The sequence below is a fragment of the Orbicella faveolata genome, unplaced genomic scaffold (assembly GCF_042242905.1).
Source record: "Orbicella faveolata isolate gen_17 unplaced genomic scaffold, um_ofav_v1 contig_3, whole genome shotgun sequence".
Classification (NCBI taxonomy): Eukaryota; Metazoa; Cnidaria; class Anthozoa; order Scleractinia; family Merulinidae; genus Orbicella; species Orbicella faveolata.
The window spans coordinates 9,641,239-9,657,500 of NW_028301558.1; the positions used below are offsets into that span (position 1 = coordinate 9,641,239).

Here is a 16,262-nt window from a genome sequence, read left to right on the forward strand (position 1 = left end):
CAAAAAAAACCTTTGTCTGCTTGAGCTTCCAAATCTTGTAGTTCACAGCTCGACGCAGAGAAATCTAGCGTGATAAGTCAGCCTGTACGCAGTGAAAGTTCCAAGCAGGAAAGCGAAAGCCGTTTAGAAAAGCTTGATCTGAGTTGTTATTCGGAAATAACTCATCGCACGAAACTGCAAGACTCGAAAAATGTTATCTAAGAAGATGCGAGTTTCGTCAGAAGATCGATTCTTCGAACGCGGCCAAGGCTCTTCGAGGGTGCCGAAGGAACGACAGCGTTTTACACCGTGGTTAGAGGAGCAGATCAACCGAGGAGGTATTGATGGCTTGGAGTGGATCGACAGAGAGAAAGGACTGTTCAAAGTTCCCTGGGTGCGGGTGGATAAACCAGAGTTCGTCCTCGAAACTCATGCGGAGCTCTTTAAACGCTGGGCACAACACACCGGAAAATACCGGCAAGGCGACCAACCCGATCCCTCCACATGGAAGACCAGGTTTCGCTGTGCTCTTCGGAAGATGCAAGAAATCGTCGAAGTCAAGGAGCTGGGAAGCTTAGAAGGAAGCAAACCGTACAGAGCGTTCAGGTTCAAGCCGAAACTGAAAGGTACAGTGCGAGTGTCATGTCTCTACATTTTACTCTGTTCAACGACAATAGTTAGCTATCATTAACAATTTTGCATACGAAGTGTACCTGCAGTCCTTTTAATGACCATGTGCTCATCGTGCGCTATAGGCATGATTCTTTGTTGAATTGATTTGTAGATTAATTTCTTTCAGAAAGAAAAAAATCCTTTGGTAAGTAATCATTTCTGCCTCGATTCGAGGACGAAAATTTAGCTTTAATTCAGCAAGAATTTAGCTTTACACTATATGCAACAATGCTCAATGCAATGAGATTCTATTCCGGTTAAAAGTTCTGTCGTGGCCAAGGACACACTGATTTAAATTACCAATTTTAGCAGTGAGAGAGGCCATTTCTAAACAGATTTCGCTCTGTTGTTTTCAAATATCGCAAGGATAAACGTATTATAGAAGCTTGAGGAAGAAGAAGAAAAACTAATTAATAAAGAAATAACAGAGGGATAAAAGAAAATACCTTCGAGGCAATTTGTATTATCTGGAGGAAAAAATGTTTTTTCAGTTGTTTTCTTTGATGCCGTCACGGATCTTTCGAGTGAAAAGTTGTCGGACTAGTCTCAATGGTAGAATTTTTAAGACTGGTTTCCATTGGAAAAAGTCATACGAATATTGGAACCTCTTAATCCTAAAGACGAAATAAACTCTATTTCCTCTCCCTTTTCATCTTTATTGCCACTGATTCCTCTGCAATTTGCGTATTTGGGGGTCGGTTACCATAACACGGCACATGGCTTCAGCTCGGCAAAATGTCTGCTTGTTCGCTTTTGATGGGTTGTGAGCCTTCACTTCAAGTAAATAACGCTCTTGAGATATCTACTTTCCATAAGTGTTTCCCTACATAAGTTAATGGGCGGTAAAAGAGGCCGAAGTTATTCTTGTAAATTGGAAACTGTTGTCGTGATGAAAGTTAGACGAGAAAAGAATCGCTTAGGCACGAGTGCTAGACGAAAGTCCGGAAGTGACAAATATATACCAGGGGAATTTGATTTTCACCTGCTTACGGAATCCAGCAGTGTGGTCGCTTTACTCATCTGAAAACAAGCAGGGTGCTAGAACGATCACAAATATTGAGTCTGCGCCAGGTTTTAAGGGCGTTATGTCAAGCACGGCATCTCCAAGTATTGAAATTGTTCCGTATGGCACGCGCTTGGTGATGACTAAGACATAGTGAGTAACGTTAGAATTAAGGGTTATTCTCTTACCCGCAAATTTTAAAGCATTAGTGTATATGATTAACACATTAAGTTTGTAATCCGATTTTCACTTTTTGCGCTACGCGTATCAACATTTCAACGCTTTTAGCCATTTACAGATAATTGCTGTGATACCGCTTATCGCCCTGCCACCCAACAACTGCTTCACGCTTTGACTTAACAATTTTTAAAGATGTCGTGATAATTATCTCTTTCCCAGTTAGTTGTGGACGGGTCTTCCTCTTTCACAAGGAAACACAAGGCAACCTCCATGAAACTCAATTCATTGAACTACTCAGGAATGTTTACAGGAAGTAGTAGAATGTATTCTTTAATTTAAACTATTTCAATAGGTACGGTGACATCATTTTCCATCCATTCTTTTATCTTACAACACGTGTTCTACTCACGCTAGACACCTTTGTCTTGATGATGAGTTTATCTATACCACAAGTACTAGCTTACATGCCCGCTTTTGTTTTGTTTAAGAATGGTTGCTCATTTGGATCACTGGCTGTAGATATTTATCTTTAAAAAAAAACTCTGCAAAAGGCGGGGGTAACTCGTTTTTCGGCAACTGACTCTAAATCAAAAGTCCCGACGGTTAAACGGAAAATTAAAAGAAAAAAACAATATTCTAGTGTGTCTTGAACAATTACAGGCCTTAAGGGCTCAGGCAACACGCACTTGATTTCAAAACAACGACCAATGGGCTCTCACTCGTTCGTCGAATACTCATCGTAACTTTTGAAAGATCTTAAGACAAAGCCTTTCTGGTATCCTACAAAAAGTGGGGTAACAAGCAATTATCTTGTGTCGTTTATGTTTGCATTTTAGTTCTTAGTGATTTCCCGGTAACTGGCTAGGGGCCAGTGTCAACAGGAACACAGTCTTTTACCAGTTTGCCGCACTTTCTTTGAGCTTTTGACAACACTCCGCCATGTGTTTACATCTTACGGGACATTCTGGCAAACAAAGTTTGTGTGGCCCTTTGAAAACGTTTAAACAGCCGCACTTGAGACGCAACAGGCGTAAAAAAAACAGTTTAAACAGCCGCATTTGAGACGCAACAGGGGTGTTGGTGTTTTGTTTCGTTCACGGCCTCTCCAGAACAAGGAAGTAAAAAATATATATTAATAGAAACACCTTAAGAGAACTCTATGACTTAATCTGGCGATATATACCGAACGATCCTGCAGTAATCAAACTGCACAAGTCCTACTTTTTTCTGAAGTTGGCCTGTTCACTCGGTATACCGACTTGAAGTTTTAATCCTTGTCGGAGGAAATCTTTAGTTAACCCGTAATCAACGCCCGCTTCTCGTGGGATTTCTCACATTTTGTACTAAACAAACCATGTATTGCCGCCAATTCGGGAGCAGCCGGGAAATTTTGGGTCAGTCCAGACCAGCTTCTTACAAACGGAAATTAGAAAGCAGTCTGTCGCCGCTGACCAAATTCATACTTCCCCAAAAAAAAAACAGTCGTCTTCCGGCAGAGCACGAGGGAAGAGGAAAGAGTAGAAGTGTTAAAGAACTTGTAACCTCTGCGTTATTCAAAACGTGATCTATCGCAATCTGAAAGGAAAATTAATGGTCATTTCGAGCTAGAATTTCCCGCTCGAGAAAACGAGAGTTGACAGATACTGAACAATATTGCCTGAGTCTAACCTGACTTCGGAGAAAAACCTCTACCATCAATATTTCAATCCCTTGTGAGAATTTCTCTATCATGAAACGTCAGCGGTCACGTCCCTTTCGGGACATGTGGCTTTAAGAAAAAGTGGAACTATTAGCTGCTGGGAAATAGCTTCCATGCGGATGTGCACTATTTCTGCATGAAAAGCAGGCAACTAAGACCGAGAACGTGCGCGACGCAAGCTCCAGGAAATAGTTTGACTCATGAATCTCAGAGTTCATTTGGCTAAACATTACAGTAAGCAAATGCGCCTTCATCTGACTTTTCATGAAAAACGCTTCAAACTGAAGCCATTTAGAAAACACCCTTTTAATAATCAAAAGCGTAGGCTAAAAGCCGTACTTCTATAACCAAATAGAAATGCCGCATTACCACGAGCGTTTGACGTCATGATAGCGCAAGTAAACACATTTATATTTTGATAATCGAACGGTGAACGACTCATTTGTTTTCATCGCAGTCTTTTCTAACAGAAATGGAAAATATTTTGGGTTTGGGAGAACTCGTAAACGTTGTGGAGACATTCCCCTGTGGCTCGTGTTTCCACCGCATTTTCTCGTCCCCCAAACTTCCCCTTGTGTTTCTTGGTAATATAACTTACTCAATAGAAAGACGGAAAATGTTTTCTATTGCTTAATAAATAACAATGCAAGGGCGGCATGGTGGCGTCCAAATGATATAGCATGTTTTCATATCTTATATTTCCTCGAATTTTGTGACAAGAGACTAGAGGCTCGCAGAATAGATCTCGCGTAAAGAATGTACCCAGTTGTTTCTTTAAGAACAGTTAGCTACAAGATAAATGATGAGATCAGAAATTGACTCAATTTCATTTGACTTGCTGTGGAAGTCGAACAACTAACAAGAAGGCCTTCTTTTTCGATTTCGGTTTCTTGCTTTTTCTTTGAAATCGGAAATTCCCTATATATATTTCCCGTTGGGTTTATGTTCGTTTCTTCGCTCACGATAAAGAGTCACGCTTAATTAAGACCTGACAGCAAACAGGAAGATCAAAGCTTATGAAAAATTAATAATTCTATCGCATGAATGGCTGTCGAAATTGAAATTTGCGCTTTCGTGTTTCACTCTTTTGTTCACTGTCGATCATTGACAAGCGTGATTTCCATTTTGTTCGCAGTGGCTTCCTGACTCAAAATTGAAATGGTTTCCTCGAAATCACGTCAAAGCCGTGCCTTTTGTCCCAGTAAGGCTCAATGTTTTTCAGGTGGATCACATTTGGTGGCCTAGAGAACTTATCACTTCCGTGTCTTTTCTCCAGTAACTTTCGAACCTTAAGATTGACGTTTTTTCTCGTTTCCAACAAACCGCAGCACTCTAAAATTCACGTGACTCCATTCTTGCCATCCCGTTATAGCACCACCAAATAAGACCAAACTGCGCTTGAATGATTACCGTAAAATCCCACGCGCAAGTCCCCTCGGTTATTTTATAAGCCCCCCCCCCCCGACCCCTCGGATATAAGCCCCTCTATTTGCTAACAAAGATATTATTCCGGATATACACCCCCCGGATATAAGTTTATCTAATGTGTAAGTGCGTTCCTTTTGCGTTTCTTTACCAATGTCAAAATTTTTAATCGCAAGTTATGGGCTAATAGGGTGATAGGTTAATAACTCTAAATGTAATGTTATGATAGCTTTAATTCGTTTCTCAGATACGTTTTATCTCGTCTTTCCGAAACAGTTTTTTTACTTCGCTTACATGCACCCGGATATAAGCCCACCCCCGCCCCCCTTCCACCCCCGTTTATAAGCCCACCCAAAATCCCTTATGAAGTTATATAAATCCAGGGCTATACCGTGGGATTTTACGGTATGCTATGTACTGCGCTGCGTGTTACATACTTATTTATTTCCGCCTTGAAAATTTCTTTTAATACCTTGAGAAATTTTATTTTTATTTTTCCGTACGCTGTATCACTACTGTTTTAGCTCTAAATTGCTAAGATCATCATTAACAGAACGAAAATATCGGTTCGACTAGCGTGTAGATCATTCGCCAAGCTTACCACTGCGAGCATACTGCGAACAATGTCTATTTGACTTTCCAAAAACAAACAGAGCGGAGCTTAATTTCGTTCACTTCATTTAGGTTTGAAACGGGAAATCGATACGCAAACTGTTGGCTATTTTTCCATCGCGTGAGCCGGTACTACTAGCAAGTTACGCAAAACTTAATTCCTTAATACGAAATTTTTCTTTCTTAACGAAAACTATGTAAAAAAATTCATACTACATGTACAAATGAGCAAATGAAAAATTAAAAAAATAAGGCGTGTGGAAAAATGCTCTTATTTTATTTTTCTTAAAACAATGCTCAAGTACCTCAGCACAGGGTTTCACTCAAAGAATATTGAAGATAAGTATCTGTTGGGCTGTTGATTCTAAACATTGCCATTGACCCTTTTTCATAAAACGCAACCCTCAAAGTTGCATTTGGAACTGCCGCACAGCTTAACGAACAGCTTAAAAGAACAAGTTTTGATGGTACGTAGGGCAAATTTTTCAAATGGAATACATGTTGTTTTTTTCATATTTTGGCAAAACGTAGTAAAAGAGGAAAAAATGATCTGTCCAGAGAAAATAGGGCTCACCGAGCGTCCGTGATCGTTAAATCCGTGCAAAGTTACTTATAACTGTGGTCTCTTGAACTAGAATATAACTGTTAGTTCATTATTTAGTGCGCATGTTCGATGTATGATGTTCGATATCAGTAACCACACCCACAAACAATTAGCGTTACCGCCGGTTGCGCGAACTTCTTAACATTTTTTTTTCTTGCTTTCCAGAACGCAATGCTTCCTTTAAACGTCCACCCGCCAAAGTAAACATGAGAAGAAGGTCGTCAATGGAGTCACTGGAGTCAAACAACTCCACTAGTGCCGAACCCGCTGCAATGGGCGTGTTTCGTGGCCCAATGGATCCATGGGGAATGGTGGGTGGCATGCTGAATGCAAAGGTGCATGACTTAAGGACGCTAAGCTAGTATTAGAATTAACATTAAAATCTTTGCAAGTTAGCATAGCTGTTTGCTCGGTATTGGTGAACATAAATTAACAGGAGGAGTGGACAGAGGGTAATTAGAAGAGTTAATTCGCTCTAAGGAAATCCCTCTCAAGCTATATTTAGACTACTCCGGGTTTCGGACGTCCCAGGAGGATCAGGAAATAGTCATTCTTATCACGTGGATTATGTTGAACTGGACAGCCCGAGGGTGCGCGAGAACGTCCACGCAATGCTCATGGTAACATGCATTATCCACAGAAAAACTGGGCACCATATCTAACAATACTTCAAGAAGGATTGTCTCAGGAATAAATCCAATATGGGGGATTAGGTTTCTCTTCTTTCCTCGTCACTTGGGAATAGCCAATCCAGTGACGCGGATTTTGCCCACGTGGACAGCCTAGGCAGATTTACACGCATTTTCATCGTCAACCAAAACATCTAAACGACTTCCGTGGTAACATTATCCGCGATACCGCGGATTATGAAAGATGAAAGATTATATATTTGAACTGCGGCAAAAGATATTATCCGCGATGGATGCCGTATCTAAAGCTAAATTTAGAACGATTGCCTTGAAACTGAAGCTCATATGAGATGCTCTTCATACTCTTTTGTTCTGAGTGATTGTTAAATTCGAGCCATGACTAGATTCTCAGGTGCCTTTGTTCGCGATCAGAGTGAAGCTTATCAGAGCTGAGCTCATATATTCCTTACACATGAGGCTTTCCATTCCTTCTGCAAAAGCAGAATTTAGCCTTTTTCATTTCGAATTATCGCCATGCACACATCTCCGTTGTCTTTCATCTCTCAAAATTAATACTTAAAAGTCCATTTTTGTCTGAGCGAACATCTTGGCTTTCAATTATTCTATTATGTATGTGCAGTAGAAATATTACTTTGTTTTATTTTTTGGCATTTTGTGTGTTTTCAGTATTACGATCCATGCAGCTGGGACAACTATCCTCCTGACGGGTTTCAAAGCCAGTATGGGTATGGACTGAGTGATCAGGAAGCAAACTGTTTTGGTAAGAAAGGGAAAGAAATAAGGGGAAAAAAAGAAAGAGAAGAGGATGAGCGTGGAAAGAAAGGGGATGACACATGACTATTTCGACATTGCTGATCCTAGCAGTATGCAAGACGCGTGTATACAAAATACGATACAACACAACACAACACAACACAACACAACACAACACAACACAACACAACACAACACAACACAACACAATACAATACCACACAGTACAATACAATACAATACTGGCTTAATGTGACTATACACTTAGCTATGGTGGTGCACTACAATAGTTCACAAGCTAGTTTACAGGTATATCACTAGGAGAGAAATATTAAAGTAAAATGAATATGGAATTAGAAAAATTAGCTAAAATAAGCTAAAATATTGAAAAAAAACAGTTAAAACTTCCTTTACATATGCACAAACGTAAAATTAATTAATAAATCGACAGAGTAATTAACTACATACATTGCACTATGTAAGTCCTGTCAAATCTAGTTTTCTTTTTTTAATACTATTTTAAAAGCCTTGTAAGTTTTAATAGTTCTTTGAGCGTCCGGCAGAGGGTTCCAAAGTTTTGGCGCTGTAAACCTCCACGATTTCAGGCCATAGCTAGTGGTATTGGCCCGAGGCAGTTTGAAGACGTCATCATTCCCCTCAGATCATATTTATTTTTTCTGAGGTCTATCAGTTTTTTGATGGATGTTGGAGCTTGATCATTAAAAATGACTTTAAAAACCGTACAGACTATTTTTTGCTAGACCTTGATTTTGAAGTGACGATAAGCCAATTTTGTTAAGTAGTTGGCAAGATGGCGTTCCCTTTTCATTGAAAACGAAACGGAGGGCACGGTCGTTGGCTTTTTCTAGCTCAGCAGTGGCGCTTTTGCTACAGAAATGCCATGTCTCTGAACGGTAATTAAAGTGACGTAAGATGAATGCGAGGTGAAGGCCCTTTCTTGTTTCAAACTGAAGAATGTCACATATGGACCTCGTAAAATGGCCTAACTCTGACCAAGAATCTCTGGTAGCTCAGTCAATAGAGCGTCCAACCAATATCTGGGAGGTCAAGGGTTCGACATCTTGTCGGGGACTCAGATTCTTTCGATGTCCCATGCTCGGGACTAATCAACATTTCGTCTTTATCAATGAGACATTTGTAGGTAGAACAGGCACAAACTACATACCAATATGGTTTCTAATATCCCCGAGCTCGAGATGCAATAAAATTACATTTTTCTTCCTTGGTGAAATTTCCATGTTTAACTACTTCACTAAAATTCCAAATATATTTTCCAAGATAAATCCCACCTGTCTTCCATTTGCAGTCTTAGATGATATAATACTCTCTGTGTAAATACATCGATAAGTCTATGTGCAAAACAAACTGATTATGAGTTACTCTCATAGATTTACACAGAAACATGCGGCCTAGCTGTCTTTTGCAAGAAGGATTCAATGGGGCTATGTTTAATGAGGTAAACTCCACCATATGTTTAATGGCATAGAGCATCGTGAACAATTGGACTGGAATAAACTCTTATCACACCCGACCCGCAATGCACTTGTCCCGTATATAAGCTTACAATCTTTCTTTTAGCGCGTTGCTGGCTTGATAAAAAATGTACAAGAAAAGAGAAAGCAGTTGTACTTTTTTCAGGAAATTCTACACTCACTGACTTTTTGTATATGTGTTCGCAGTACATCGCACAGCTGGTAGACTTGCGTGATTTGGTTGAACCGCTATTGCCAGATGACTGGGACAAGTATTTTCCTGATGGTGTTCAAAGCCAGTATTGTATGTCCTTATCCCAGGATCACACCACGGAATGAGGGATCAGGAACCTAACTACTTTGGTAAGAAAAACAATCTGTATTGATGATATAGGTTGGAACATTTGCCCATGGGGAAATAATATGCAACCTTTATGATGCTTGTGATAGGCGCGGTGGCCTCATGGTTAGTGCGCTCGTCTTCGGATCGACCGGTCCGGGCTCGAGCCCTGGCAGGGGACATTGCGTTGTGTTTTTGGGCAAGACAGTTTACTCTCACAGTGCCTCTCTCTACCCAGGTGTATAAAAGAATACCTGCTAACTTAATGCTGGGGGTAACCTTTCGATGGACTAGCCGTCTCATCAAAGGGGGAGCAGAAATGTTTCTAGTCACTTCATGCTACAGAAACCGGGATAAGTTCTGGCCTGATGGGCCACTTGGCTCGTATGCAGACTGCTGAAACGATGAACGGAAAATTTGATATCTACTGCAAGAAACTTGAAAAGACTAAGTTAACGGAAGAATTTAGCCCATAAGAATTTTGAACATGACTTCAACAGCATATTAGAATTTTTGATAATTTCTTTGGGGCTGTTTCGCTAAAACAGCAATATACATACAGTCAAGCACTTTATCAGAAGTTCACTGGAGTCTACCTAAGGACTAGATCTTTCAGGCGTAGTATAAATAATAGCTCCATAAAAAAAAGTACAGGCCGGCATGATTGTGTAGCAGAGTTTCCTTTTTACCTTGCATTTATTTTCTTTTTATCTTATTTGTAGGTCTGTTCATGGCGATATGACAAATTACTCAATCAGCTTATATCAGCCGATTTATTAGTTCCTACTCAACAATAGTTTTAGATTATGTTCGTGTACTTTTACTTCAGTAGTGAAACAAGAAATTAACCCCCTCGGGACCACGCTGTTTTGCTGGTCTCGTTTTCTGGAAGCGATTATGGGAAAGGGGTGGGGTAGGCGAGTGAGAAGGTGCAGAGGGATTTAAACTCCAAAAGATGTGAAGTTCGGATTCAAAATTTATAAAATTACTCTCCAATAAACAAAATTTGAAAATTTGCAATAAACATGGAAAGAAGAAGTGAACAAGGGCTGGTAACACCCGACGAAATCCAAAATTAGTTAAACCGTGGTTTTGAAGAAATACCAGGTCATGTTAATAGGGCTTCTGAATGAATTCTGACAAAAATGTTGATAATTTGTAAACGATCTGGGCGCATATACCTTCTGATTCACCTCCCCTCACTGACCCCGTATTAATTCCTTGCTGAACCCCAAAAAGCACATTACTTTTACAATCACGGTTGTAGTTCTCGTACATGTTCAGTGTAGTTTGTCTTGAGCGCCAGTTAATTGTGAATCCTTAATCCTCAATGCTGCATTTCATTGTTACGCCATCGTCGAAACTACTTTTACATTGTAAAAGAACTTAACAATTTGAAATGTTATAGAAAATTAATAAATATTAATCAATATCAACAAGATAACGGGATATATCTGTATATATATTAGATTTATATGTTTGTTAAAAGACGTTAGTTTTGTTAGAATAAGAAAAGAAAGACGTTAGCGCTCTTTCCAGTGATAAAATAAAGTTAATTTAAAATCGTGTGATGTTGTTATATTTTGTTGCCAAACGAAAGTACACGCCAAAAACGCTCTTAACAAAATCACAGCCATGGGTTTATTCTTAACATGATATCAACATTTTGCAAAGTTTGAGCTCGATATTCGTATAAAATTAACAGATTCGCAGAAAAGAAAAAAACTGCAGTTCTTCAACTTTGTAAAGGAATCAGTTCACACTCGTCAAGGTGGAAAACAGCAATTGCTAGGAAAATATATATTTTGGAGGTCTTACAGGAGATAAATATAAAAAGTCAGGGGAGCCTCATACGGGGTCGACGTCATGTGGAAACAAAGAATAACGATTTAATCCTCCTCCGTTTGATCGATTGTATTACCAACCCTCACCCCCCCCCCCCCCCTCCCTACTTTCAGTTGATTATTTTTCAAATTTGTCATATTCTCTCTGCTTTGTTTTGTACTAAATACATATTTTCCTGATAACATAAGCGAGTTTTTACATGCAACATTTACTGAATCAGCCATGACCAGGATACCAAGGATGAACATCTCGCCACAATCTTGCTTAACCTACTACGGAGGACGGTGGGACACATCACAAAAAGACTAGACAAACTTGATAAAGTTAGGCAAGTTTTATTGCTGTAGCAATTTTTAAAATTGGTGTTGTTCGAATTGCGTAGAAAAAGTGGAAATAAATGTAAAATCTTCCTTTTCTAAGTTCTAGAATTCTCGTCCCGTGGATTTCAAATGGCAGTAAAGATTAAGACCAAGGGAAAGCTTAGTTTCTTTTGACTAGCTGTAGCTCATCGATGCAGGCGAATTCCAGAATCGTGAAACATCTGTTTGATGCACATAACAGGATGTTCGAGGTGGAATAAAACAAAAATGAAAACAAAAACCACAACCATTTACTTGTTGTCGTTAAAGGCTGGTACCTGCTACGTAACTATGAACGAGCACGTGCGTCCATAGATTGTTAATCTTTGAATGAACTTTCGCGGCGCTTTTTCTTATTTCCTTTTGGAAACCTATCTTTCCTGATAACAGTGAGTGATCGCAAAATGCATTTTTAAAACCACAGCATTTTCATAATGGATTCAAAGAGCCATGGTATTATTCTAACGACGTTTACCGCTTTTCTGGTCGCCTGCTATTCAACTGAACAGAAACAATTTGACGACCTACCCGGACCGTGTGTTATCAGAAGGACGAAACTACCACGTTTAGAACCAGTCAAGGTAAAGGATAACCTCTCGTTTTAGAATGCTGATATTTTCCAAGCTGAGATTAAAAACATATTATTCGACCAGGATTTGACCATAGCTAGCGGCTCCTGCTTCAATTTAATTCCTTGTTTCAACTTTAATAACAAATATAAGTTTGAATCAAGAGATTATTTCTTATTTGAATTCAATCATGATTTTGTTGCATCAGGTTGGCTATGTTCGCCAAATCGAGCTTACTAAGGACGAGAAGCCTTTTACAGTTAAGACATTGAGCGTGAGACCCCCCATATTTGGTAGGTATACAGCGTCTTCCAGAAAAATTTCGTCTACATCAGTACAGAGACACAGGTTGTCACGTACAAGCGTACACGACAATGTCGAAAGGTATTGTGGGTAATGGTGGTTCACGATCGCTTGATTGAAGCTCAAGGTGTTACGTTTCAATGTGATAGAATAAAAGGCACGAACACGTGTATTGACGGTTCCTTTCGTTCTTTCTGAAACGATGTGAACCTCAATCAGGCAACGCCAAACTATTACTACCCATGATGCCAATCGGTATTGTCGCGTTCGAATTTACGCTTCCGTGGGACACGTTTTCTTCCATGGCCACAAGTTTGACGTTGACGTAAAGCACAGGTCAGTCTCCAAAAGAATTCCAACATTAGCTCTTTGCGTTCCTTTAGACCGTATGGCGTATGCAACGCAACTTGTACATGTTGGAATCGATACCACAACTTAATAGCGACTTCCCAACAGAATATGTCAAAGGATATCAAATGAACATGCTCGTTGCTTATTTTCAGAAATTCCTGACTTCCTGAGTGAGACCGAAACTACACGACTTCTTGAATACGCAGAAAGTGGGAGACTGGAGAACAGTGACGTACTTCATAATTCAATGGATACCCTTCTGTCTCAGAATTCTTTTGAATACTGGGATCTCAATCGAGATGACGTAATAGACATAGACGAGGTATATATATTAGTTATGCAACTTTCTTTCGTGATATACCATGGAATATCCCACGAATCACTTATATTTTCTCGATATACACTTGCCTTCATCAGCCTTCAGGCGAGTGTGTTTACTAAGAAAATACAAGAGACAAGTGGGATATTCCATAGCCTGCGAACGCAGACGTATTTCCGGCTGTCGCTTGTCTCCGCCGAAAAATAACGTCTGCGAACCCGAGCCAGGAAACCATTTCTCTGACGTAGGAATTTTAAGCCAATCACAGTTTAGCTCAAGTAGCCCCAGAACTACTGCGCGAGGTATTCACTGCGAAGAGCACTCGAGTTTCATTCTATCATGGAATCTGATTGGCCAAGGAGAAACAAAAGTCATTACGTCACAGAAATCGTTTCCTGGCTCGGGTTCGCACACGTTATTTCTCGGCGGAGACAAGCGACAGCCCGAAATACGTCTGCGTTCGCAGGCTAGATATTCCATGGTATACCATGAAAGAGCGCTAGTTGTAGCCAGCACAATCAATGCGTGATACGCGCAACGCACGATGAGAAGGTGTAGTACCGTCGAATATACAACGGCTTTTCTGTATTCGGATTGGCTGTATTTTCTATGATATGATATAAATAATTATATAACTTATTGCAAGTAGTTTCCATCTCGCCAAATTCAGGAAATACATCTTCTTTTGCAGCCATTCTCGTTAGCTAACGTTTAACCGTCAGGTACCTTTGATAGAGCGCCTTATTTCTCATCAATCGCTCTTACAGGTCATTGCTGGTATGCGTTACATCCGGGATCTACATTTCACAACAAACGATGTAAAGAAGATGTAAGTACGCATGGCTACGCGCTACTCAAAAGAACAACCGGTTTGCTTTAAAGGAAAAAACACGCCAAAGGTGGTGAAAGCAAAAAAATAAATGACTAAAATAGCGACCAAAGGTTCAAAATTTCAACAGAATGCCAATTATGACTTCTCGACACCCCGTCCCAAATGAAGAGAAATTTGAAGAACTGTAATCCCACTTGGCTCTAAATAGTCTCTTTTTCAGTTTCTTAGTATATTTGGTAGCATTTTGCACAATAATACGAAAGCTGGAACTCTGTTTCTTGTATTTATAATTATACTAAATAACTAACACGAATCGCTTTTTCAGGTTGAAATCGTTGAACGTTGGCAAACGTAAGCCGGGTGAGTTGAATCAGTTGCGAAATGAACCTTAATCTTCAGTCCCAAGCCTATATGACCTATCAAATACTAAATTCTTAACCTCGGGTCTTTCCAATTGGTTCTCGCTGGATCTCACTTTTTCCATTATTCCAGTTTTAACTAAGCTTTGAATTTTTTCGCGGTGGGCGAAAGTTCTGCCAAAAAGCAATTTCTTGAATAACAAATTTGTTCCTCCAGGAATGATTCATCGAAGTGAATTTCAACCAGCTGATGTCATGAAGTATGTTAAGGAAGTAGGAGGACTGGACCCCAAGGTCAAGGGTCGCCATAGCAACCAAACGTTCATTGATTTTCCTGTAAATGACAGAGTGGCAGTGACACTCGATATGAAGTGAGTGCGTAGAATTTTAAGGCTTACAAATATTGTAGATTTTAAAAACCATTCCAATCTCAATATCTTAGTCAACCGTTTAAATGCAGTGGGGTCTTACAACGTAAAAATGGACTAAGGCTTCTGTTCGTATTCCTCATCTTCCTGGGTCAGCAGATCCAAGCATTAGTACAAATAAGACAAAATGAAATGCAAAGCTAGTAGTTCGACTAACAAAGCCAGTCTTCAACAGGAAGTAGACGGCAAGAGCAAGAGTGAAATGAAACTTAACAACACCCAAACTTTAGTATACTACAACCTTGGTCACAAGGGTTGGAAAAATTCATTCTATACTCATCTTGCCCCTCCCTACTCCTGTGCAATGTTGACAAAACACTTTCTAAAGCAAATCTGCATTGTAGCACTTTCCAACATTGAAAGGAGGTATGGGGGTGCTGACACTTATTCTGTAGGAATTACGGTTATGATTTCATGATGTTTTTGCGCATTTTCCAACACAATTTGTCCATGATCGTAGCTCTGCTTCTCGAAATATTGACCATTAAATTTGCCCTATTTTATTTCCGTATTTTTAGCCTTGCATTTCAAACTGTCAACATATCATAGCGTTCTTTTCTCTTAATCGTTAGCAATTTCCCAGCTAAGAGATTAAGGGCTAAACATCGAACCACCAGTGCAAGAGGTTCACTCTTGGAACCTAATCTCCTTTTCTCGCAGAAAAGCTGCTCTCACAGGTCTTCCAATAGAAGTAATAAGAGGCAGTGAAACTCCAGTGGTATGTGTACTTATATGTCATTACTACATCAGAGATTTCCGAGTAATGGAGGGCACTTTTAAGCGCTGTTTGTGGATATCTGTTGTAGGCTGTAAGATACGGTCCCGACGGTCACTATCACTGCCATTACGACTCGCACTCTGTTAACACCAAGGATTCTTGCTGTGATCGCCGCTCATTGGATAATTGTCGTGTCTGCAGGTCAGTTGGGCAAGACAACTCATACTTGCTTAAACGCACATAACGTAAATTGCATAAGCAAACGGAAAAGAAATTCTCTTGGACAACTGGTTTTGAACTATCCTTGAGAAACATAAATCTAAGAAATGGTAGCAAAAACTATTTCCCTTTATTTTATAGGTACATAACTATTTTGTACTTTCTCAATGATGTCGAGGAAGGTGGACACACAGCTTTTCCAATCGCCGATGATGCCACATTCAAGCAACAGGTTTGCATGTTTAACTCACACGTAATAAAAATTTAGCTGTGTTACTTAGGGGAGCTCCATTGAGTGGTAGTGTCATCGAATATCCCAAGCTTCCCGTAGTCTTGCAAACAGACAGAAGGCTGGGTACTAGGCACATGACAACCATCTTTCTTTAATTGGTTTATAAATTTCAACTCTGCTTTTCCCCACGCTTATGTTTTCTTGTTCTTCATTTCCTTTTATTTTGATAGTCATGGACAAGGAAATCCAATTACATCTCCAATCTGAGCGCGTATTGCTCCAAAGCTAATCTGAGGGTTGAACCAAAACGAGGCACCG

The 16,262-nt window shown here is 39.8% G+C and overlaps 2 protein-coding genes across 3 annotated transcripts in view; both read left to right on the top strand.

Moving 5' to 3' along the window:
* Positions 1-13: 13 nt before the first annotated feature.
* On the top strand, positions 14-10,976 carry LOC110069492 (uncharacterized). 2 transcript variants are annotated; one of them, XM_089298813.1, is made up of 6 exons: positions 14-605; positions 6,340-6,509; positions 7,491-7,584; positions 8,987-9,054; positions 9,278-9,433; positions 10,133-10,976. In XM_089298813.1, exons 1-5 carry the CDS (start codon positions 191-193, stop codon positions 9,407-9,409), a joined length of 879 nt encoding a protein of 292 aa, XP_089154939.1. In that variant the 5' UTR covers positions 14-190; the 3' UTR covers positions 9,410-9,433; positions 10,133-10,976. The 2 variants fall into 2 exon arrangements, with proteins under 2 accessions (XP_089154939.1, XP_089154940.1); XM_089298814.1 differs by having other exon boundaries at positions 6,340-6,485.
* Positions 10,977-11,910: 934 nt separating this feature from the next.
* Positions 11,911-16,262, top strand: part of LOC110069491 (transmembrane prolyl 4-hydroxylase-like) — a 5,166-nt gene continuing 814 nt past the window's right edge. Inside the window, exons 1-10 of the mRNA XM_020777015.2 lie at positions 11,911-12,195; positions 12,392-12,476; positions 12,990-13,159; positions 13,924-13,985; positions 14,314-14,348; positions 14,565-14,718; positions 15,436-15,493; positions 15,582-15,694; positions 15,854-15,944; positions 16,175-16,262. The exon at positions 16,175-16,262 is cut by the window's right edge and continues 814 nt beyond it. Coding sequence (XP_020632674.2) covers positions 12,049-12,195; positions 12,392-12,476; positions 12,990-13,159; positions 13,924-13,985; positions 14,314-14,348; positions 14,565-14,718; positions 15,436-15,493; positions 15,582-15,694; positions 15,854-15,944; positions 16,175-16,262 — 1,003 coding nt within the window. The 5' untranslated portion in view covers positions 11,911-12,048. The remainder of the gene's footprint in view (positions 12,196-12,391; positions 12,477-12,989; positions 13,160-13,923; positions 13,986-14,313; positions 14,349-14,564; positions 14,719-15,435; positions 15,494-15,581; positions 15,695-15,853; positions 15,945-16,174) is intronic.

What these genes read in the sequence shown, in the direction of transcription:
- LOC110069492 (XM_089298813.1), top strand. Translation starts at nt 191, where the DNA reads ATGTTATCTAAGAAGATGCGAGTTTCGTCAGAAGATCGATTCTTCGAA. An exon ending in GTTCAAGCCGAAACTGAAAG is followed by an intron (nt 606 to 6,339) that starts GTACAGTGCGAG and finishes CTTGCTTTCCAG; the next exon opens with AACGCAATGCTTCCTTTAAA. An exon ending in GTGGCATGCTGAATGCAAAG is followed by an intron (nt 6,510 to 7,490) that starts GTGCATGACTTA and finishes GTGTGTTTTCAG; the next exon opens with TATTACGATCCATGCAGCTG.